At 42.3% G+C, this 25,933-nt stretch overlaps 1 protein-coding gene across 2 annotated transcripts in view; it reads right to left on the bottom strand.

Annotated features, from left to right (window-relative positions):
- The window catches only part of SPPL2A (signal peptide peptidase like 2A), a 59,494-nt gene that overhangs the window by 22,435 nt on the left and 11,126 nt on the right, over positions 1–25,933 (bottom strand). Inside the window, exons 2-12 of one of the 2 annotated variants that reach the window (XM_040414035.1) lie at positions 20,842–20,958; positions 18,155–18,337; positions 16,718–16,807; positions 15,073–15,206; positions 11,497–11,648; positions 9,970–10,066; positions 9,773–9,874; positions 9,460–9,541; positions 6,812–6,886; positions 4,237–4,293; positions 609–662 (exon numbers count right to left, since the gene is read on the bottom strand). In XM_040414035.1, coding sequence (XP_040269969.1) covers positions 609–662; positions 4,237–4,293; positions 6,812–6,886; positions 9,460–9,541; positions 9,773–9,874; positions 9,970–10,066; positions 11,497–11,648; positions 15,073–15,206; positions 16,718–16,807; positions 18,155–18,337; positions 20,842–20,958 — 1,143 coding nt within the window. The remainder of the gene's footprint in view (positions 1–608; positions 663–4,236; positions 4,294–6,811; positions 6,887–9,459; positions 9,542–9,772; positions 9,875–9,969; positions 10,067–11,496; positions 11,649–15,072; positions 15,207–16,717; positions 16,808–18,154; positions 18,338–20,841; positions 20,959–25,933) is intronic. The other variant, XM_040414036.1, reaches the window with a different exon arrangement.

Below are 25,933 nucleotides of genomic sequence, written 5' to 3'. Positions count from 1 at the left end.
ACTTTTCTGCTGCAGCTAAGGGGGCGTGTCTCAGCTCTCCCTATCACAGCTCAGGAGGCAGTTGAAGGAAGAAACTGAGCATGTGCGGCCATCTCAGTGAGCAGGACAGAGAAATAAGAAAAAGGAGAAGCAGCGCTATACAGATACATTTTATTGAATAACTCAGTGGCTATGCTAAATTTTTAATGACATGCAATGTCAAAAGTATTCAGATACAGGTGCTGGTTTTAAACTGTTGAATATTTTCCATGGGACAACCCCTTTAATGCACATGTAACGTTCAAACTACTGGAGCAAACAATATTTGGTAAACTTCTGTAAAATCATTTGAACGCATTTATAGTCTGAATGTTGCATCCTCCTGTGGACCGGATTAGGATGCTATGAATACGGACATGGAACATATAATTATAAATGTACAATTAAGATCCTCATTTACATTTCATTAAAAAAATGCCATCGAAATGGCAACCAAGACATATGTATCATGAAAGCAACAGATCATATGAAAAAACACATGACATACAAACATGGGATAGACATGGTACGGATTTCCGCGAGAGTGTGATAAAAGAATCCATTCAAGTTATCTTAAAGACAATCCTTACTTTCTCGTAGGTGGCTTGAGAGTCAGCAGGGACCTCCACATAGTTCTCACCATTCTAGGATCAAATCCAAGTCAAAGACATTTAATATCCAAATGGATCAGCCAAACACAGGCCAGATTTGATATACTTAGTGTATCTGTATCTCTTAAGCAATCACAGGACTGCCCGCAGGCCACTTCACATGTCATGCCTTTGAGTCTTTATGGGTTCCAGCCAAATAGTATAGACTGGTATAGGAATTAGAAAAAGGTGAAGATTTCCAGCTAGCCATCAAAGGGTTAAAAATCTGAATGTAAAATAATCCCATGCTAAAATTATATCTGGCGGTATGTGCCGCTGCAGGAAGTTTATTCACACGGAGGTTTACATCCGCGTGGTATCAATTTCACTCTGCTTGCACATAGATTAACCATGAATTTTGCAGAGATGAGGATTTTTGTATGTTGACTTCTATAAACCTTTTATTTCAGCATGGCTATCGTGTAATCATACTATGCGGTCATGTTTATCGTGTAATCATACTATGCGGTCATGTTAAGTATTATGGAAGAGAAACACCTTGTGAATAATCCCTTTATACTTGTAAGCAATGTAATGAAATAAGGACTCATTTATACCTATTTGCCTTGGATGCTCATGACTCAGGCTTTCCAATCACATAGTTTAAATAGGTTTTCTGGGCTCCTGACATAGTTGACCTATCCTCAGGAGAGGTCATCAGCACCCGCTTGTTGGGGGTTCGACACTCGGCCCCCACTGATCAGCTGTCTACTGTGGCCCCCGGTGCTGGAACTAGGACTTTGAATGCATCAGGAAGCAGAGTTATGCGAGGTTACTGCAGCTCTGCTCTCATTCTAGGATAATTCTATCCAACAATGTCTGATCCATCTGTTTCCAGAAAAGCATGGTGATAGCCATGGTGGCTGCCATTACAACAAACAATGAAAATGGTCACCAAGCCTTCCTAGTATCCTGAACAAGCAGGGGATATATTACTGCTCAATCTGCCATTCAGGAGTCTGGGAATGTAGTCAGGACAAAGCTTGTAAGATCTATGACTGTTTGTAGCAGCAGTTTTCCAAAAAATATATTATATTATATATGGCTTGGGCCCCATTCACACAACTGTGGGACCACCGTGCCTGTGTTAACTTCAGTGGGTCCGCAATCCGCACGGTGCGGTGAAAGACAGGACATATTCTGTCTTTTGTAGCGCAGAGACATGAAAGGCTTCCACGAGCTTCTAGGTCCATGCCTCCCCACAGCAAAAGATAGGACATGTCCTATCTTTCGTCACATCTTGCGGATCGCGGACCCACTGAAATTAATGGGTCCGCATCTTGATGCACGGTTCCCAATGCCTGTGTTTTGCAGAACGAGCAAGCTGGTCCCACGTTGATTCTAATGGTAGTTGATCCTCAGCACTCTTTGCCGAATAATATTTGCTACATAACACACATCTTCTAAATAAATATTCTGAGAACAGCTATTAAAGGTTAATACGATTTCCATTTGGCATGATTTTCCAACATATGTACTCTGTGTGACCTCTAAAGCAGACAATGCATGGGGACATTCTGACTGTCGAACAGCTATAGTCTTTCACTTGCAATCCCTACTGATATACCCTTCCTGTCCAAGCAGTCTATTGTCAGTCTCTTACTGTCTGTAGCCTAGCTGTACTTAAGAGGGGCTTCCTGAAATTCTGATATTGATGACCTACCCTCAGGATAGGTCTTCAATATCTGATCGGCGGGGTCCGAATCCTGGCACCCCGGCCAATCAGCTGTTTGAGAAGGCAGCAGTGCTCCAGTATTACAAATCAGTTCTGTTCACTTGAATGTGATTGAGCTGCGCCTAGGCAATGTGACTGATGAACGTGGTCTAGGAAAATGCCGTGGTGCTCAATGCTGATCTGTGGGGTTGTCGGGAGTCAGATCCCCCCCCCCCCCCCCCAATCAGTCACTGAAGACCTTTCCTGAGGATAGGCCATCAATATCAGAATCTTGGAAAATCCCCTTAAGCTGCCATATATAGGTCAAATCTGGCAGCAGATAAGAATGGGCAGGGAGATGGCAAACAAAGATATTTGACTTTTAGTAGTCTGTAGCACCCAGTAGTTCCAAGGTTTGCAGAGGCACACTCTCAAACTCTCCTGTCCAACTTAACAGTGGGCATGTAGAGATGCAACTTCAGAAGGGGCGCACAGATACAAAGGCAACCGTCTGATATGACTGTATAATGCACAGGTCCCATTAATTAGTATATGTATCTGCATGATGCTTGCTGCATCTGCCCCTGTACTGCACAGCATGCAGTTGCATCTCTCGATACCCAATGTCGGACTCAGCAGCAGAGTATGCCTGGACACCCCTTTTTCTAAAAGACTGAGTGGAACCAATGCTAAACTAGCAGTGTTGCTCAAAACGGAAGTAAGCCCCAGCTCTGAATTTTAAAGGAGCACTCCCACAAAAATTCTCACTAGTGACTGTATTTATGAGTTCTACCTTCCCTTCTGATCCTCAGCTGTGTCAGTTACTTCTCTATTCTATGAGACTGACATTGAGGCTCCCATGGAAATACATAGAGAAACTGGCTTCCTATTCACACATAAGATGCTGTGTTATTTGGAGTTAGAGCGTTGGTCACATGACCCAGCTGAGGATCAGAAGGGAGGGAATAACTTACAAATGCACTCTCTGGAAAGAAAATTACCTTGACTACAGTTTACATCATGTACCTTTCTAACAGGTTAGAGAATCATTTTTTTTGTGGGAATGCTACTTTAATCACTGGATCAAACTAATTAAATAACTGTTATGAATACAAAGTATTTTAAAGGGAATCTGTCACCTAATCTGAGCCTTTTAGACCGCTCAGATCAGGTTATAGACTCCTTTGCCCACATTACGATGGTACCTTTATTTGTGCTGTCCCTTGCCAAAATCGTCCAAAAAAGACTTTTAACTTATGCTAATGAGGTTCGGCAAGTGCCCAGGGGCGGCGTTACTGCAGCAAGTGCCCAGGCCCGTCGGCGATGTGCCCAGAAAACCACACATTTCACCCCTCTGGCCCGCCCTCCTTTCCTATTATTACCTCCTCCCCCTCACAAATCTCGCTCCTTCGCCGCTCCACACTTGTCCTGCACCTGCGCACTGCTGTGCCCATTATGGGCAGAGGAACAGGGAGTTGGACTGCGCATGCGGCGGTCCGTAGCCCGAAATCCAGCGGGCGGAAGTAACCAGCCGCTGCAGAGGACTGCAGTGAAGCCAAAGAAGGGGCGGGTTGGCGCAGCAGCGTCTTTCCTCTAGCAGGCGCGAAATTTGTGAGGAGGAGGAAAGGAGGGCGGGACAAAGGGGTAAAATAGGTGTGGTTTTTTTGGGCACATTGCCGAGGGGCCTGGGCACTTGCTGCAGTAACGCCGCCCCTGGGAACTTGCCGAACCTTATTAGCATACGTTTTAAAAGTCTTTTTTGGAAGATCTCGGCAAGGGACAGCACAAATAAAGGTACCATTGTAATGTGGGCACAGGAGTCTATAACCTGATCTGGGCAGTCTAAAAGGCTCAAATTAGATGACAGACTCCCTTTAAACATGTATAATTCATTTCTGTGATTAGAGTACATACCTTTTCTGTACTTCCTGACGGCCCAGCTGCCACTTCAATCATGATGCTCTGGCCATTCTGAAAATATCCATTAAAACAGAATAAAAAATTAGTCAGATGAATACAAGAATACTGACCAATGCCTGTAATGCTTAGCCTCCACATGTCCAATTCCCATAGAAAGCTCCAGGTTTCCAACATTTGTTACTGACATCTTTCCACATAATACAAGTTACAAAGTAAACTATCGGTTTTCCTGTTTGTACCCTTGAAGTCACTTCAATGTTTTTTTTTGTTCTAGCAATTTGCATTCATGTGTAATAAAGTCACATTTCATTAAATCAGAGATCTCAGAACGTAATTCAGATATACAGAAATCTTTGGGACGCAGTCGTCTTTCTCTCAGCGATATATCATAAAGAATTAAAGAGGTTTTGTATAAATGTGAATGTGCCTTAGGCTACATTCACACGACCCGTTTTTTTTGTTTTGAGGACCGCAAAACACATACGATGATATGGCATCCGTTTTTTTTTTGCGTATCCATTGTAACAATGCCTATCCTTGGGAGCAAAATGGACAAGAATAGGACATGTTCTATATTTTTTGCGGGGCTACAGAACGGACATACAGAAGCAGATAGCACACGGTGTGCTGTCCACATTTATTTTGGACCCATTGAAATGAATAGGTCTGCATCCTATCCACACAAAAAAAAAAAAACGGAACAGACACGGAAACAAAATACGTTTGTGTGAATGTAGCCTAACAAAGTGTCAGCACACTGCAAACAGTGCAAGTGCAAATACCTGAGAGAACCAGACGTGCCTTAGGGCTCATTCAGACGATCATATGTGTTTTGTGGTCCTTAAATAACGGATCCACAAAATACGGACACCGTCCGTGTGTATTCCGCATTATGCGGAACGCACACAGCCAGCCCTATGATAGAAATGCCTATTCTTGACTGCAAATGCGGACAAGAATAGGACATACTCTATCTTTTTTGCGGCGCTGTGGAACTGAAGCATGGATGCGGACAGCACAAGGTGTGCTGTCCACATATTTTGCGACCCCATTGAAATGAATGGGTCCGCATCGGATCTGCAAAATTGCGGATCGGATGCAGACACCAACATACAACCATCTGAATGGGCCCTTAAGTGGATCTGTAACCTGAGATAAATATATTAAAGATTGCAGCAAATTATTGTCAGATTATTGGTGTATCTGAACCATGAGGTGGTGTAAGGTAGATATATAAAAGCAATCCAACATTATGGGCCATTCACACAATCTTTTGCAGGCACAATTCCGCACAAAAAAAACGGCACAAGGAATCAACTCCTATTATTTTCAATAGGAGACCATGGTTCATGACTCCGCCAATAGAGGACATAGCCTTTCTTGGTTTAATCACGACAATAAACCTTGGCCGTATGAACAGCAGCACAGCCTCCCACTGAAAACAATGGATGCCGTGTGAATGGCCCCTTAAACGGAGTATGTCACCAAGTGTTTGCCTATTAAACTAAGCATAGTGGCTGGTAGAACTTGGAGGCACAATTAAACCATTACCTTTCTTATCGCAATCTGTTTCGGAGTGGTGTACAAAAAGCATTTTGTTTTACCATGCAAATGAGCAGTTTGCTGTACTCAGGGCTAGCCCGAGCCCCTCAGTGCACCAAAATGCAGTTTCCCTGCAGAATGATCTCCTCCTTTCTCAAGTTGATTGAAAGAACCAAGCATATGAATACAGTCCTTGCCTGGCCCCATAAACTGTGTGCCAGAATTTCGGCGCATGCACAGTAAAGCATCTTGTGAGAGCAGCTGCAGTACCTACAGAAATTGTGGTGCGCGGCAAATGCGCAAGGGATTACGTGGGCCTTTATAAGGAAGTATTCAAATGCCTGGTCCTGTCAGTCAACATGGGGCCTGCCCTTTGTGCAGTGAACAGTTAATTTACATATTAGAACAAAGTGCATTTTCTACACGATGCAGCATAGGATTGCCCTTCACTCACTCTGAACTCAATGACAAAATCTATATCCAGAGAGAAGATTATCAGCTCACTGAGCAATAAGGTTGACCATAGAAGTCTATGAAAAGTGAGGGAAGGAGGAAGCAGCTGCAGAGGGACAGAGGCAGAGAGACACACAGGGATGCCGCTGAAACCTCTCTGGGCTGGATTCCCAGCTACACTGTTGAGTACTGCTTTACTATGTCCTCCTTGCTGCTTCAACTTATGAAGATATGCTACAAAGGAAAGAGGAAAAGAATCTTCTGTCTGTGCGCTGTGTATAGGAGACAACATTGCAGATAATCCCCTGCTCCTGCTTTCCTCTCTACAGACTTCTATTGGCAACTGTAACCTGATCTCTCATCAAGGCAGATTTTAGATGTGAATTGAAAATGAACAATGTTCCAAAGGAAGTGGGGGAGAAGTCCATAAGTGGAGTAAGAGGAATTCTTCCTTAAGATATATTACAAAGTTTCTTATATTTACTTGTACAATTGATATATGGAAAGTTGTTTATAATCAGTTGTACACGTTAACACTTTCTAGGTATATTGCTATTTTATTTTTTTTACATACCTTTGTGATGAATGGCGTTATAAAGACAAAAAATACATCATACAAAAGCAAGAGACCTAGGAGAATGACACACGCCTGTAATAAGATAAAGCAGCATAAGTGGACATGGAACAAAAAAAATATAAGCAACATTTAGAGTATTGAAAAGAAGAAAGGTGAATGCAGTTAGTATCCATATAAACACAGTTGGTGAGATTTATTAATGCAATAATCACTAATTGTGGTAAGCCTAGATATTGTTTTGTGGGTGAAAGAATTTTATTTAAACAGACAATTGGACAAAGTTTAAAAGCATGGATGGACTAGGCAAACCCCAAGCATGGGAGAATAATTAAAGTGCAACAGTGCATAAATGATCATGCCAAATGACATTTTTGTCATTTGGCATGATCATTTATGCACTGTTGCACTTTAATTATTCTCCCATGCTTGGGGTTTGCCTAGTCCATCCATGCTTTTAAACTTTGTCCAATTGTCTGTTTAAATAAAATTATGTCTTATTTTTGGATGTGCGACTGCAGTGTGGTATTTCTTTTCTTGTCGCTTTTCATGGTTGCTTTTTGATACCAGGTCTGCACTCCTCTTATTATATATATTTATTTCTCCGGTGTGCCCCTCATTGTATAATTTTGTAATTGTGGGTGAAAGAAGGCATGGCTTACCGCTAATAGCCCAGGGAGATGCCACAGAATGAAATGCAGATAGAGGCCTGTATCCATTTGCCCATTTTTTTTCTGTTATCAGTTAGTACCAGTTACCAGCAACTGCTTTGTAATTATTCCCTTTGTGGTATGGCTTTTATATGATTTCCTATGTTCTTATATTGAGACCAGTGCATTATACACTGCTCAAAAAAATAAAGGGAACACAAAAATAACACATCCTAGATCTGAATTAATTAAATATTCTTCTGAAATACTTTGTTCTTTACATAGTTGAATGTGCTGACAACAAAATCACACAAAAATTAAAAAATGGAAATCAAATTTTTCAACCCATGGAGGTCTGGATTTGGAGTCACACTCAAAATTAAAGTGGAAAAACACACTACAGGCTGATCCAACTTTGATGTAATGTCCTTAAAACAAGTCAAAATGAGGCTCAGTAGTGTGTGTGGCCTCCACGTGCCTGTATGACCTCCCTACAACGCATGTGCATGCTCCTGATGAGGTGGCGGAAGGTCCCCTGAGGGATCTCCTCCCAGACCTGGACTAAAGCATCTACCAACTCCTGGACAGTCTGTGGTGGATAGAGCGAGACATGATGTCCCAGATGTGCTCAATTGTATTCAGGTCGAGGGAACGGGCGGGCCAGTCCATAGCATCAATGCCTTCGTCTTGCAGGAACTGCTGACACACTCCAGCCACATGAGGTCTAGCATTGTCTTGCATTAGGAGGAACCCAGGGCCAACCGCACCAGCATATGGTCTCACAAGGGGTCTGAGGATCTCATCTCGGTATCTAATGGCAGTCAGGCTACCTCTGGCGAGCACATGGAGGGCTGTGCGGCCCTCCAAAGAAATGCCACCCCCACACCATTATTGACCCAATGCCAAACCGGTCATGCTGGAGGATGTTGCAGGCAGCAGAACGTTCTCCACGGCGTCTCAAGACTCTGTCACATGTGCTCAGTGTGAACCTGCTTTCATCTGTGAAGAGCACAGGGCGCCAGAGGCGAATTTGCCAATCTTGGTGTTCTCTGGCAAATCCCAAACGTCCTGCACGGTGTTGGGCTGTAAGCACAACCCCCACCTGTGGACGTCGGGACCTCTTATCACCCTCATGGAGTCTGTTTCTGACCGTTTGAGCAGACACATGCACATTTGCGGCCTGCTGGAGGTCATTTTGCAGGGCTCCGGCAGTGCTCCTCCTGTTCCTCCTTGCAAAGGCGGAGGTAGCGGTCCTGCTGCTGGGTTGTTGCCCTCCTACGGCCTCCTCCACGTCTCCTGATGTACTGGCCTGTCTCCTGGTAGCGCCTCCATGCTCTGGACACTACGCTGACAGACACAGCAAACCTTCTTGCCACAGCTCGCATTGATGTGCCATCCTGGATAAGCTGCACTACCTGAGTCACTTGTGTGGGTTGTAGACTCCGTCTCATGCTACCACTAGAGTGAAAGCACCGCCAGCATTCAAAAGTGACCAAAACATCAGCCAGGAAGCATAGAAACTGAGACGTGGTCTGTGATCACCACCTGCAGAACCACTCCTTTATTGGGGGTGTCTTGCTAATTGCCTATAATTTCCACCTGTTGTCTATCCCATTTGCACAACAGCATGTGAAATTGATTGTCACTCAGTGTTGCTTCCTAAGTGGACAGTTTGATTTCACAGAAGTGGGATTGACTTGGAGTTACATTGTGTTGTTTAAGTGTTCCCTTTATTTTTTTGAGCAGTGTATATATTGCCATTATAGCCTGGCATTATTTTCAAATGGTTTGTACACTGCATTTTTATGATGTATAATTAGAGATTCTATTGTTCTATGGTACAAGCCTCATCCTCTGCTACTACCTGCAAGTAGCTTGGACCATTTTCTTCACCAGATAGGAGATCAGACCTGTACATTTAATTTATCAGCATTATAAGAAATGATGATGCAGAGCTGCCGTGGAAAGAATAAAATAGATTCCAGGTACTTTTCTTACCTTAAAATTTGGCATTCTTAAAGTTTTAATAAAGTTAAGGCAGAATGCAATTCCAAGAATATCTTGAAGTATCCAAATCCACCTAAAAAATAAAATAAAAATTTATATATAAAAGGGGATTTTTATCTCACAGCAATAAATGTAACAAGCATATCAAATCTGGACTACACTGTATCTATGCCCACTATGTGTCCGATTACATGCTTGCACTTACATGCTTATCTCCAGCACTTACAGGCTATTAATAGGACAGTGAAAAATGTGCCACGTGCATCTAAGAATATTGTTCAGTTTGTATCATCACACACAGTACCTGTCTTCATTCCGAAATACTGCCCAAATCACAGATACAGCTACACAAAAAGCCGCCAGGAAGACTAGTCGCACTTCTGCGCTTTTACTAAAACATGAAACTCTGTGGAAGGTAAATAATTAAGAAAAATTAGACATGATGCCTGGATAAAAAATAAAAAAATAATAAAAAGAAATGAAATCATCCCCATCACATACCTGCATCTTCCATATGGGATGTATTGGATCAATGCAGAGAGACAGTTGAACATACTCAAGGCAGATGCCAAGCAAAAGACGCAAATGATAACATACACTGGAAACAAAAGAACCGTCAGTTAATTCGTACATAGACTATAAATCTGTTAAAATATGAATGAACGTGTCAGACAAAAAGTATCACCTCTTAGGGTCCATTCACATGTCCGTAGTGTATTGCAGATACGCAATACACCCAGCCGGCACCACCCATAGAACTGCCTATAGTTGTCCACAAGAATAGGACATGTTCTATTTTTTTGCGGAGCCGCAGCCCGGAAGTTCGGGGCCGTGCTCCTTGAAATGCAGATGCGGAGAGCACATAGCAAGCGCAGCCGCCCCCTATTCATTTTCTATGGGGCTGGCGAAAACAGCCGAGCCAATAGAAGTGAATGGGAGTGGTGGCCGGACCGGAGTCCTCCAGCCACCACCTTGTGGGGCTCTGTTCTCGATATAGGTGCGGGACCCGCACCTACAAGACAATGGGAGTATATCCTAACAATATTCCCCCATTGTCTATGATGAGACAACCCCTTTAATGTACAAATGGATTTCCTCCTGTCAAGGAGTAACCATCGACATTGGTGTGCAACTAAAGGTGACATTTTAGCAGTTCTAAGTTTTCAATTTGTCATCAATCTAAAGGAATCAGTCTACAAAGCACAATACCTTGTATAATTACAGTAGCTCAGAAGAATGTAATAATATATTTCACTTGTGATCCATTGTTTCATTCTGGAGAAAAAGTACTTTTAATCCATATGAAAATGAGTAGGTAAGTGCACCAAAGAGCGGACCCAAGCCACCCTACACGCTTGCTCCTCCTGGTTCCTCTGCCAGTGCCTTCCTCTCCTTCTTGATTGAAATAGCAGGCAAGATGACGATGCAGGAACCTGTCCTTGTCAATCAATCAGGAGAGAGAGGAGCTGGCAGAGGAAGCAGGCGGAAAAATGGTGCACAGAGTAGCTTGTGCCCACCCTTGTGCACTTACTGGCTCATTTGCATATGGATTATAAGTACTTTTTCTCCAGAATGAAGTGATAGATCACTAAGTGAAAGGTATCACTACATTCAGCTGAGCTAGGCCTGGGGACAGGTAGTCTTTAAGGCCGCAATCACAAGACCGTGGGACGAATGTGGCCATGTTACAGACTGCAAACCACGGGCATTGGCCGTGTGCACTCTGCACCTTGACTTCAATGGGTCCGCAATCCTCAAGATGTGGCGAAAGCTAGGAAAGGAGTGGAGACACAGACCTGGAAGCACATGTGCTTCTGGCTCCGTGCCTTCACCCCGCAAAAGACAGGACATGTCCTATTTTTCAGATCGTGGACCAATGGGTCCGTACTGCGATGCAAGGTGCACATGTTTTGAAGCTCCGCGGTTTGCGGTCCACAGCACGGGCACGGCCGTCCCATGGTCATGTGAATGGGGCCTAAAGTCAAGCACAAACAGGTAGAACACGAGAAATAACTGAGTGTTACTTACCCAACCACTTATAGAAGAAGTAGAGAAGAAGTAACATGACACAGCATATGACAACAAACAGGATAACAGTAAAAGAAGTGAATGTCACATTGTCATCTTTCTTCTTTCCGCCTTCATTTTCCCCTGTATTCTGGGAGGGTCGTAAGTCTTCCCTGCAATAAGAAGTTAATATTTTTAATTACATTTCTGTCTACATTGTACAGTCATCTGTAATAAGTTTCCCTGGATGTGGCTTCAGTCATCTGCCTAAATTATGCATTTCCCTTTAATGCCAACTACATAAATGTTTTTTACCCCAAAGCAGACATCATGTGACAATTGGACACCCACATACACACAAGACTGTTGTGGGATTAACCGACATATATCTAAATTGTGCATGGATTTCCAGTCACACAATATGCACATTACTGTAGCAGTTATAAAAACAAGATGGTCGCACATGTCATTATTAACCCCCTCTACCCTGGGCGAGTTTTCGCCCTCCTGTCAAGGCCATTTTTTGCAAATCTGACATGTGTCACTTTGAGGTAATAACTTTGGAACACTTTTAGGCCTCTTGCAGACGAGCGTTCCTCCCACAGCGAGTCCGCATCGCAGCACCCGGCCTGACCTCCCATCGCTGCCGGGAGTCCCATAGCATTATATTGATTTATGATGCTATGTAACCCTTACAGTTCTGGAATGTACTGGATAACACTGGCAGCATTACATAGCATCAAAAATCAATATAATGCTATGTGACCCCCGGCAGCGCTGGGAGGTCAAGCCAGGAGCTGCGTTGCGGACTCGCTGTGGGAGGAACGCTCATCTGCAAGGGGCCTTACTTATTAAGCCATTCTAAGACTGTTTTCTCGTGACACATCATACATTATTTTAGGACGTTAGAAGCCCTAAGAATTTTAAAAGCTATTCTAAAAATTTTTAAGAATTTCCAAAACCCACTTTTTAAGGACCAGTTCAGGTCTGAAGTCACTTTGTGGGGCTTACATAGTGGAAACCCCCCATAAATGACCCCACTGTGGAAGCTACACCCTTCAAGTTACTCAAAACTGATTTTACAAACTTTGCTAACCCTTTAGGTGTTCCACAAGAATTAAAGGAAAATGGAGATTACATTTCTAAATTTCACTTTTTTGGCAGATTTTTCCATTTTAATAAATTTTTTCTTTAACACATCGAGGGTTAACAGCCAAACAATATTCAATATTTATTACCCTGATTCTAAAGTTTACATAAACATCCCACATGTGGTCGTAAACTGATGTAAGGGCACACGGCAGGGAGCAGAAGAAAAGAAGCGCCATATGGTTTTTGGAAGGTAGATTTTGCTGGACTCATTTTTAGATACCATGTCCCATTTGAAGCCCTCCCTACAGTAGCAACTCCCAAAAAGTGACCCCATTTTGGAAACTACGGGAAAAGGTGCCAGTTTTATTAGTACTATTTTGGGGTACATATGATTTTTAACTGCTCTACATTATGTTTTTTGTGAGGCAAGGTAACCAAAAAATGGCTGTTTTGGCAGCATTTTTATTTTTTATAACATTCATCTGACAGGGTAGATCATGTGCTATTTTTATAGAGCAGGTTGTTACGAACGCAATGATATCAAATATGTCTACTTTTTTTGTTTGTTTCAGTTTTACATAATAAAGCATTTAAAAAAAATATATATTATTATTAATAATAATAATAATAATAATAAATATATATATATATTTCTGTGTCTCCATTTTCTGAACGCCATATTTTTTTTATTTTTCTGCCGATCAAGAGTTGACGTTTTTATTGGTACCATTTTTGAGTACATATGATTTTTTGATCATTCATTATTACAGCGTTCACTTGAGGGGTTAGGTCATGTGACACCTTTATAGAGCAGATCGTTACGGACGTGGCAATACCTAATATGTATACTTTTTCTTATTTAAGTTTTACACAATAATAGCATTTTTAAAACCCAAAAAAATGATGTTTTAGGGTCTCCATAGTCTGAGAGCCATAGCTTTTTTACTTTTTGACCGATTGTCTTAGGTAGGGTCTCATTTTTTGCGGGATGAGGTGACGGTTTGATTGGTACTTTTTGGGGGGGGGGGGGATATACCTTTTTGATCTCTTGGTGTTGCACTTTATGTGATGTTAGGTGACCAAAAAATGGCATTTTTGGCACTGTTTATTTTATTTTTCAGGTGTTCACCTGAGGGGTTAGGTCATGTGATATTTTTATAGAGCAGGTTGTTAAGGACGCGGGAATATCTTAGCCTACTTTCACACTAGTGTTTTGGCTTTCCGTTTGTGAGATATGTCAGGAAGGGGCTAACACTAGCGCAGCTCAATACATTTTAAGCAAAGAACATGGACATTTGATGTACCTAATAGAGCCATCATGATCCGCTGACAATGTGATAGCAATGGTGCCTAGTAAAGTGTCAAAACGATTTGATACATATGCAAATTAACCTGAGATGAGTCAGAGTTTGAAAATATGACTCTTCTCTGGTCACACAAGTAAGATATGACTCTTATGTTAATTTGCATATGTATCAAATCGTTTTGTTTTTTTTACACAATAAAAGCACACAGAGCTATGGGGACTTGGTATTGAGTATGTGCTAGCGGCCATCTAGCAACCCATGCCCTCAGCTCTGACAGGTTCCCTTTAAGAGCAACATTTTACACACTAGTCTTAATCTATCCCCAATTGCATTAGATGTGGCACAAATATTAAGAAGCACACCCTCTTAATAATTTTGGTGCTCTGTGCAGGTCCATGTTCCAGAAATCTATGCCAGCGACAGATCTCATGTAGATTTCAGGTATAATCTACTGAGTTTCCTGGCTATGCCCGGCCTCGCACATTCCTACCCCGCTCACTGTTTGGAAAGAATGGCAAGTGGGGAGCAAACCCACCAAAAGCCACAACATTTTGTGCAAGCAAAGTGTACGCCAAACATTGCAAATTTAGGATGGCAGTTTTCTGGTGTTGATAAATGACCCCCATAAAGAATAGATAGTAATGTCTATGTTAGGTGTTTCTGAAAGTAATATACATGGTTGACTAAAAAAATACTGTTGACATGTACAGCTGCGTTGTTGTATAGGTAGATAATGCTTATATGGGGGTTATATGGAGGCATTTATGCTGTATGCCAGTGTGTGACGTTATATGGAGTCGTACTGGCTGTATGACGACGTGTCAATATACTAGCTGCATGCTGAACATATGTTGGCCTGCAAAGCTATATAGAAATACTATGGATCTATAGTCTTTTGTAAGGCCATAGAGATATATTTGACATTTGGTGGTGTGCTAAGCTGTATTGTGATACTCTGGACCTACAGTAAGGCCATTACAGACATGTAGAAAGGTACTGTTGCTTATGCAGAGCCATAAAAAAAATAGGTGTAGACAAGCCGTACGTTTTCCAAAGGTGAAAGTAAAGTTTCATTACAGAGAATAAGAAGCGCAGTACTATATATTCTAGACATAAGCATTTGGGATAAGAGTATAGGTTCCTCTCTTCATATGCAAAATACATAGTAAAAGACAGACTCATTTTTCAGCACACTTACAGCTCTGATACTCCACTCCAGTAGCCACCGAGTGCCACGGTGAACACAGAGATAAGGAATATGACCAACATGCTGTAATCAAACAATGGAGGTGCTGGGGAATACATTGTCACATTAATATTCCTTCCAACATCCTAAGAAGGTGGAGAAAAAAAAACACTTTATAGATTATGACATTCTGGTTTCAAATTTCAATAAATGCCTACACAAAGATTTGAAAGGGGTACTCTGGATAGGTCATCAATATCAGATCAGTGGGCGTCCAGCTGTCAAAAACAACTGATCAGTGGAGGTGCTGGATCCCCTGATGGAATATTAAAGCTGGAATACCCTTTAAAGGAGTTATCCAAGATTAATACAGAGCTCCCAGTGGCCAACCCGAGGTGGAGGTTATGCTTACCTGGTCCCCTCCACTGGGTTTGGTGTCTGCTGCTCCCGGGCTGGTTCTTCCTCTCCCTTCAGCGCTGAAAGCAACATCCGTCAATGGAGATACATGTGACTGCTGCAGCCAATCAGAGACCACAGCAGTGACCTGCTCCCCTTGTGTCAAGACAATTGGTCACATGATGGAAAGAGAGCAGGTCACCTCTGACTGACTGCAGAGGCCATGTGTCCTTCCATCGAGCGATGTTTCAGCGCTGCAGGGAGAGAAACAGCTGGTCCAGGAGCAACAGACACCGAAGCCAGCGGGGGGAACAAGCAAGTATAATCTCCACCGCGGGTCGACCACTCTGGGAGGTCTTTATTAGTCTTGATAACCCCTTTAAAACCTCTCTCTTAAAAGCTGATCAATTTCTTTTACGCTATTTAATACTGTGGACCACAACAGGACACACAGATTACTTGACATTTCACTTTATTAGTAAGAGGATTGGGACAAGACATTATAAGCCATCTAGAACGAAGACAAGACGTACAAGGAAAAACATGACTGAAAGTGAAGTAAGCATACCCTGCCAGATCAATAGATTAAAACTGGGGTAAAGGGAAGAAATAGGTGGAGGCAACAATGTAGAAGGAAATTTGGAGCCGAGGTGTCGGTACAAGAGCATTCTAGGATTCTAATCAAGTAAATTTTAGCCTATGGTACCAGGGGCGGACTGGCCATAGACCCTACCGCCAAATTTCCCAGGAGGCCGATGCACTGGGGCCACCCAAGGCCTCCTCATGGCCGCCAACAGGTATGTAAAGATCTGATGCTCTAAGCATTCATTAATGTAGGAGCATAAGGTACTTATGCACCTGGCCAGTGGCTGAAGATGCCCTCCTGTATTCAACGGTATTGATGCACTTTCATAAAGGCGGGCGTAATGCTGCAGTGTGGTATTTGGTTCTGAAGTCATTTGTGCTGCACTACAGTATTGCAGGCCTTGACGAGTTCGGTTGTTCCTGCCTACTTGTGTTATCCTGCCTTCGGTAAGTTTGGATCCACATACAACATGGGGCCAATTTTAGTTTTTTTTTCCAGGGCCACTTTTAAGTACCCAGTCCGCTCCTATATGCTACAACGTTTTTTAGTGCAGGTTGAAGGCTAAAACTTAATGGAGGAAGGATGGATTATGTGTTCTCTAGATAAGTGGGATGCATGCTCTAGCAGCCTTTAGTTGGAGGACCTTCTATGCCAGCATGTACAAGTGACACATACCTGCGCCATGTCAACGATATCTCCATATTTCACATAAGCAATAGGTATTGTAAGGCTTTCATATCCACTCCTGTTGTCTGTTGGACGAGGCTGTAATAAACAAAAAAAGTCGATAAATTACACAAATATCATCCATTTTCACAATACAAACATACGGTAATGGTTTTAGAAATGTTTTGTCCTTAAATCTTTTTTAACAGTTAGAAAAATAAATTTGATGACAAAGAAAAATAATAAAATTCATCTAATGACACAAAAGAAATGTCTAAGGTGTACCGTGAAAAATCATATTAAATACATGTAGGTTGGCTCAGAAATTAAATAGTTATTAGTGGTTAAATAGGGTCATTGCTAGAACTGCAAAAATGCCTGGTAAGGAAAGGGGGGTAAACACTCCAGTAATGAAATGGTTAATATTAGTTGTATAGTATATCATTTGGCAGTGTATAGCACTGTAAGCACATTACTTTGTGTACATTGCTTCTAGCTGGTCACTGTATGTAGTGTTTGCTTTGAGTTGAGTGATATTAATGTAAGAACGGTATATTATTTTTGCGGTATATGGTCATGGCAGCGCTATAAAACATAGTTAGGTAAGTTATGTAACACATAATCAGGACTGATCGGTATGGTTATTTATACACTGTAAGACATTACACCATATTGGGTGCAGGGGCACTATCTAAGGTACTGCACAAGGCACCAATGTAAAGCTATCCATGCACCAATGTTATGGTCTTAGCTACTATTTCAAAATCTCTCTGTGTTGACTTGCTGTACTGCTATGGAAGGTCAAAATTTGAGACCCCGTTTGTTTGTTTTTGTGGCATGGCACCTGCTCTTTTGTAGCATGGCGCCAGCTGATTTGTGGCATTGAGCCAACTGTTTTATGGCATTGCTTTGTAATGTACAGTAACAGCTGTCACCTTTTCCGCTTCCTTACAGGCATTAAAAGGGTTGTCAGGTTTTTACTGTTCCCATGTACTTATTTATAGAACAAGAAATGATACAGTCCTCTAAAGTTCTGCTCAGACACCTTTCTTATACTGATGCCTCAGGTATAGCCCACAGATTGGTCCTGTGTAACGTATCCGTGGGCTAACTGAATAGGATAAGAGATACCTGGATGCAATACCAGGGATACATGACTGACACCAAGTTTAGTCCATTCAGTTATACCATGGGATGCATTGTTATGGACTAATCTTTGCATTATACCATTTTTTTCAAGACAGGGTCCTATAAGTAAGGTATGGGAGCAGAATATTTAAGGTATGTATAATAGTAAAAAACTGACACCACTTTTAACAAAGTGCAGAAAAAAATAAATAAAAAATACTCAATCTGTGTAATCTGAACTAATCCATAAGCTTTTAACAACCCAATGGAATTTCGCTTTAAAGCAATAAAACTCAGCATTATAATCCAGACACCTACCAGACCTTCCTTACTTGCCACAAGCAACATTTTAGCATTGCGGCTCTGAGCGATCACAGCTTTGTCCAAAATCGAGCAATTGCCGACCATCACCACCACGGCTTTATCCTTCAGACTAACGACAGGTAATTCCGACTCGCTGCACAGCCAGACAGAGGTTACATTTTCTAGCTTGAAGGAAAGCTAAAAGAAAAAATTTAATTTGTTTTCAAACCTTGCCATTTTTAATAAAAAATTGAATCAAATCCTACAGTGAAGAAGGGCGTGCTATTAGAACAAGGTAGAGATGAGCGGATTGATTCTATCGATTCACAAATCATCCCTAATTTTCCAAAATTTGGATTCTAATGAACTTGAATTTCTTGCGCCATTCATTTCGGGTGAATCGAGAGAGAGAGAGAGAGAGACAGAGAAAACTAAATAAGGCATGTCTTACATCTGCTGTAAAAGTCATTTGCATATCTTTGGGTTTGCAGGAAAGATATTCAAAAGTGGAGCTTTTCTAATGCCACCAGATGTCTCACATGCTAATTTGCACATATTTTTCCCAGAAACCAAGAGAAGCGTTGCCTAGCCTACAATACACCTCACATATACCGTGCGGTCACCATAATAGAAATATTACCCAAGGCCCCCCAAGGCCTCTCAGTTAAAAAACAAAACAAAAAAAAAAAACAACCTTGTCTAGTCTGATAAAGGGCATTTGTCTGGAAAGAGATATTTGTAGATGGCTTAACTGTTATCTTAGTTATCATTTTTTACTTTTTGGGAGGAAGTCTCCACTGCATGTGTTTTTTGCACGTTTGCTTTCTTTTTTTCTTTTCTGACATGTGTAACTACATCCATCTGGGTTGGCCTAGGTCTGTCTGAAAATATTCATAGAAAATCAATAGTTTATAGTCTACATGCATACAATCGTATCCACTCTGCGCTTAGGAAACAGTGGTCTGCAAAATCCACATAGCTTCCGTGTGCAATCCGCAGTCCTATTATAGAAATTGCTATTCTTCTGATTTTTGTCTGTTTTGCGAACAAGAATAACAATTTCCATATTGGGACTGCGGATTGCACACAGAAGGTATTTGTGGATCTGTGGTTTCCTGAGAGCAAAATGGATACAGTTGAGTGCATAAATCCTAAAAACAAGTCATTTTATTACAGTTTCTTTCAGACTGACACCAAGGCATGAGGATGCACTTTCATGTTGCAAGAAGACAAAGCTAGCTAACATATGAAAAACACACACAATGCAGCCTTCTTTCCAAGTGGAAAAGAAATCTGATTGTCTAACATCAGCTGATGTAGCGTGGCCAAACCAAATCATTGACTGACCTTTTAAACAGGCCTTCAAGCATAACTAGAAAAATAGCTAAGCCACCTGCAAATTTCTCTTTCCAAGAGATTTCCCTTTATCAGACCAAGACAGAGCAATGTTGTTTTTTTTGTGGGGGTTTTTTGTTTTACCCAAGAGGCCTTCGGGGCCTCTGGGCTAGTACTATTTTTTATTAAGGAGACTGCCTACTATATGCGAGATGTATTATGGGCTACGCAAAACTTCTCAAATTCCGTTTGCTCAGGAAAGGTATTTTAAATGTATTTCCCAGAAATCCAAAGATAAGCAAATTACCTTTCCAGCAGAAGTAAGATATGCTAATTTTCACATATTTTTGCCCGGAAACCAATAGCAGCAGTGCCTGCCCAACAATACTCCTCATGCATACTAGCCACTCTCCATTCTGAGAAAGAGTACCCACCAGACGAATCACATATATTCTCTTAATATCCCTCTCCATCTCTATCTAGGACTCATACTGCATTTATTCTGCAAGATCATAGTAAGTTATATACCAATTTTCAGAGCAACTGGTGCATATTTGATCGATGTAGAATTGATTTGGGTCCAAATGGAATTTTTTGTAAAATTCATTGAATCAGACCCAAAACAAATTTCAAATGGTCATGTGACACAAGGGCAGCATAGCTGGAAAACCCAGATGCAGAGTAGTACAGACCAAACTCAGGGGCAGGGACCAGGTAAGTATGATCACAGGGGATCAGCCATTCTGATGTAATGTTGGATAACCCCTTTAAGGGGCCGTTCACCGTTCCCTTCTCGGCAAGTCAGAAACAATGCAGCCGCTGGCTAAATTTTGGCACGGTGTCCACGCCTAAATTCTACCATTAAAAAATGCTAGGTGAACGGCCCCTAAAAGTTGTGGCAGTTTTTCCCAACTAAACAATAGATACTACTGCTCAGAAGGAATAGTTACTATGTGCGCATGGAAATATAGGAGAAATTGGGGCAGATTTACAAATACCGTCTAATAGTAAGGCAGACAGTCTTAAACTGTGCCAGATTAATCACAGTGTCTGATGCTGGATTATATATCTGGTCCACCTTTAGATTGTCTAATGTAACTTTTCACCACCTATTTGTTGGCATAGTTTTACAACAAACTTCTGGCGCTTTTTAAGCCACACCACCTTTCCCACAAAGCCATCCCCATTTCCGCCAAGTCTCACTCCTATTTGGACATGGTATAAAAAAAATGTCAAAGTGTAAAACTCTTCATAAATGCATAAAAAAATAAATAAAAAAAAGTTAAATAGTAAATCTGTCCCATTATCTCACTACAGTAATTTCTCAGGACAGACATACATGTGTATATCTAGTGCAGTAAACTCACAGCATTGGTGTAAGATGTTGGGAGTGACGTCCATGAAGAATTGTATGTGATGCAATAATCTTTCGCAGAATTCGATCCCCCGTCAACTGCATGTAAAATACCTTGAGTTGCACGGATCTGTAAAATAAATACAGCTTTGTATGAGACCGTATCAAACAAATACGCCGCAGGCTTCCCTCACGTTCTCACTTTATTTGACAAAGGAAAGGCAAATTCTGAGACTTACCTTGAAGTATTTTCTCAACAAAGCAAATAGAGGGAGACGCAAAGGAAAATGTCTTTTGCCATTCTATATGCAAAAACTAACACAAGGAGAACCTGTCACCACATATTTCCTATGAAATAAACATAGTAGAGTGCGCTGCGCCTGAAGACACTCAAAGTGCAACCGTATAGTGTCGCCATTAGACACCACAGTGTCCCCTCTAGAATATTTGCTCCCAGGAAGGGAACGTCTCTCTTATGTTACATGCAGTGAAAATGCACAATATGCACCAAAAACCTGATTCATACAACATGGGCCTGTAACATGGCTGTATTCAAGAGGCCTAACCTTTGAAATGGGTTTGTTCACTCCTAGACATCAGCATCTAGGTCTAGACAGTGAAAGTTATTGTGAAGGGGTTAATATCTGTATGCCTGGTGATCTGAGGCATTAAAGAGGTTGGCCACCTTTTAAGGGATCTGCAAGGGAAACATACTTACCTGCACCCCAACCTCAGCTGCTTCGCTAGGGTCCCCTGCTGTCAATATCTGCTTTGACACCGCTGCAGCCAATCGCTGGCCGCAGGGGTGACCTGCCCCCCTTGCATCACATGACCAATCGGCAAGACAGGTCACTGACTGCGGACAGCGATTTGGCTGCAGCGGTGTCAAAGCAGATATTGGCAGCGGGGGGACCCACGCAAGGCAGTCGAGGCCATAGAGCAGGTAAGTATTCTACCCTTTACAGGTTTCTTCAGGAGGAGGGTTAACCGATGTATCTATGGTGGTCTTTTGCAGTGAGGAGGTTAAAGAGAACCTGTCAACAGTTTCTGAACAACAGGCAGTATGACATACTGATAGGCTCCACCTTTACAAATAAATATGCTTTAGGCCTCATGCACACGACCGTTGTTTGGGTCCACATCCGAGCCGCCGTTTTGGCAGCTCGGATGCGGACCCATTTACTTCAATGGGGCCGCAAAAGATGCGGACAGCACTCCGTGTGCTGTCCACATCCGTGGCTCCGTTCCGCGGCCCCGCTAAAAAAATATAACCTGTCCTATTCTTGTCTGGGCTTTGCGGACAAGAATAGGCATTTATATTGCCAGCGCCCGTTCCGTTTGGCAAATTGCGGAAGGCAACACGGGCGGCTTCCGTTTTTTTGCGGATCCGCAGTAAACGGCACGGCCGTGTGCATGAGGCCTTACTCTGAAATAATGCCGTATATCAAAGAAAACACAGGAGTTTTTATCCCTGAATTCTGGCTTCTAAGAGTCACAAAATAGGGCTGTATGACTTTTTGGACTCTTACTCCACTCAAGCCAGTTTTCAAAAGTGGGAGGGAAAGTGAGTGTTGTTAGCCTGTCGAGGGGGGTGTTGTAGAAAGTGGAGTAACATCTCAATACAGAAGTGTTAGACTCCTGCATAGATGACCTTAAAAATTCCCCTCATGGTAAATCTCCCTCAGTTTTAAAACTCGCTGGGCATGGTTGGAAGTGTCCACTTGGGTTGGTATGCCTGGCATATTGGTCACCATACACAAACCAATATTTCATGCTGCTTATAGTTCATGTGGCATAAAAATGTTGACAGGTTACTAGGCCTCATGCACACGACCGGATGCATTTTGCTGTCCGCAAAAAACTGATCCATGTGTGGACAATAATAGGACATGCTCTATGATTTTGCAGAACAGAAATATGGAAACGGAATGCACACGAAGTACCTTCCTTTTTTTGCGGACCCATTGAAATGAATGGTTCCGCATACGGTCCGCAAAAAAAAAAAAAAAAATGAACGGACACAAAAAGAAAATATGTTCATGTGCATGAGGCCTTAATTTAAGGATCCTGGGTGGTCTAGAGCAGTGAAGAGATTGCTTACAGTACATCTGGTGATTTAGGGCAGTGATGGGGTTAATGTATAAATCCCTGGTGGTCTACGTAATTGAAATTGTTAATTTTAAGATTCCATAGTTTTTGAGGTTGGAGGGTTAAATGGAGATTCTGGTTATAACAAGTTATCCTCTATCCAATTACTGTACTGCATTCATTTCAGGATATGATTGGTGGTGGTCCTTATTATCCCCTATCCATTCTTACAACCACAATATCCCTTTAATGCTGAATACCTGGGGTCTAGTTGCCTCTCACCTATCTAGCTCCAGTTTTGTTCTGGAGGTAACCGGACGCTGAACACGGATAGTAGTGCCTAAAATGTATGGGCTTCTAGGATAATTCAGCCCTGCCCTCAAACAGTATTCCAAACCCATGTCCACCACCACGCCAACCTTAAAGGTGTTTTCCAAGGCTTTACAACTGACGACCAATCCTCAAGACCCCACACAGAACCCCTTTAAAAAGGTGGAAGCAGACTTTCCCCAAGTGTGTGTACCTTCTGAGAAGCATGGCTATGCTGCTGCACATCTTATTAGCATGTCTACCAGCTGTTAGTGCACAAATGGATACCAATCATGGAGAATATGACTATTAAAGGGGTTTTCTGAGATTTTTATACTGATCACCTATCCCCTATAGGTCATTAGTATCTCAACAGTCAGGGTCCTGTGAGCGCCGTGGCCTGTTATCTGCTTTTCCAAGGCCGAGTGACAAAACGTTTATGCCTATGCGCAGCTCAAGCCCAGTCGAGTGAATGGGGGGATACCAAGCACAGCCGCTATACAATGTACGGCACTGTGCTTGGTGAACACAAAGAAGGCTGCAGAGCTCACAGGAGCACCGATGCCTTCTCAAATAGCTGATCAGAGGTCTCAGGTGTCAGACCCCCACCAATCACATACTGATGACTGAACCAGAGGACAGGTCATCAGTATAAAAATCCTTAAAAACCCTTTTATTAAAGGGGTTATCCCATGACTAATGTAAAAAAATAAATAAAAATCAATCACATGGATCCACAGATCTCCACATTCATTGCTCTGCTAGATTTATATCAAACTGGCAGCTCAGGGGAGTGTCTTTTCTGCTGCAGCTCAGGGGGCGTGTCTCCGCTCTCCCCATCACTGCTCAGGAGGCAGTTGAAGGATGAAACTGAGCATGTGCGGCCATGTCAGCAAGCCGGACAAACAAATAAGAAAAAAAGAAAAAAAAAAGACAGCCAGATACATTTTATTGAGTAACTCACTGGCTTTGCTAAATTTTAAATTCCATTTGATTACAAAAGTATTCATAGCCAGGTGCTGGTTTGAAAACTGTAGAATATTTTTCGTGGGACAACCCCTTTAACTAAAATGAAGAAAAAAAAAAAAAGTGCCCCCCATGAAACACTGCTTGTGTGTCAGCAGCATTTCCCAGACTGACTCACTGCATCATAGTGATTTACAATGCTGCTCTGACTGCAGGTCTATTGTACTGTACTCACATGATGATGTGTTTCCCGGACCAGAACGTGTGCATGTGGACTAAATCTGATGCTGTTGCCCAGCAGGACATGAACATTTCTTGACTAATAAAATGGTTGAAATTTCACTGAGGGCAACATAACTACTGGATTGTAAAGGGAGGTAATGTGAGTATATAATCCAGGAATACATGACTCCTGATGCCTGACTTGTTAATTCTGACACTGCGTTAATTAATGCTGCCATCCTTCCATTGGTTTGCTGTTAAGCCTCTTAAGTGTAATACAGATGGTAGACTGGTGTACTAGTAATAACCGGTGGAGATTATCCAGAGGATCCGCTATGATACCTCCCTAATCACTACCAGGTAGCACACTTGGGGGTCTTGGGCTTTAAAAAAAATATAAAAATTTGATGTGTGCAGTGTTTCGGTGGGGGTCCGACACCCGGAGGATAGGTCATCAATATTTAAAGCCCGGAGAAGCCCTTTAAGACAATGGCTGACCTATTTAAGACCCTTGAAACATGATCAGGAATGGACATCGGCCAAACCAGAGACACCCATCTGTGGAGTATAAGCTGTTTTAACATCCAGGGATGGAAAATTTGGTTTCCCTTGATTACTCTAAAGGTGTCTTCACACACGGCAGATTTTATTGGAGAGATTTGTGCGACTGAAAAGGGGCCTGCAGAAGTCCATGTGCATGCCGCCAAAACAGACCCGTTAAAATGAATGGAAGTAATTTTCAGTTCCAAAAATTTCGGCAACAGAATCTGCCACGTGTGAAGGTCCCACTCCTGTTTTGGCTAACAAAAAATGATGAACAATAACGACCAAATATGGACCATGTGAAAGCGGTCTTACTGAAAATTGTTGTTAGTGAGGCCAATTGCACAAAAGCCTATTAAGTGTGTGAAATACTCTCCGTGTGACAGCAGTATTTCCCGGACTGAACACTGCTCCTGCGACACAAACTCACAGCATTATAATGCTGTGTAATCCTGCGCGTCCTCGGCTGTACTGAATTGTACTGATGGCATTATGCAATTACAATCCACTACAGCCAAGGTTGGCCAGGAACCCACAGCTTTATAAATCATTATAATGCCGCGAATTCCTGTCTCAGAAGCAGTGTTCAGAAATACTGCCGTTACGTGGAGCGCATTTCACACACTGAATACGCCGTGTGAAACTAGCCTTAGCTAGGGCAGCCATGCCTGGTTCTTGTACTTCTCTACAGCCCTGGGGCCCAAAAAGAAAACACCAATTAGTTTTCTAGTACTAGAAGTCAGTCCAGGACAAAGAACAACTGGCTTCTGACAATCCCGCCATGTAAAAGGCCCCATGCAAACGACCGTGGTGTGCAAATTGCCGATCCACAAAACACTGATGGCGTCCGTGCGCGTTCCGCAATTTTTGGAACGGCACGGACAGCCTTTAATATAAATGCCTATTCTTGTCCGCAAAGCACAGACAAGAATAGGACATGTTATATTTTTTTTTAGCGGGGCCACGGAACGGAGCAA

Source organism: Bufo bufo, chromosome 1, assembly GCF_905171765.1.
Source record: "Bufo bufo chromosome 1, aBufBuf1.1, whole genome shotgun sequence".
In the NCBI taxonomy this organism is placed as follows: Eukaryota; Metazoa; Chordata; class Amphibia; order Anura; family Bufonidae; genus Bufo; species Bufo bufo.
Note: the sequence above shows the minus strand (reverse complement) of the source record. Positions and strands in the feature narration are given on the sequence as shown.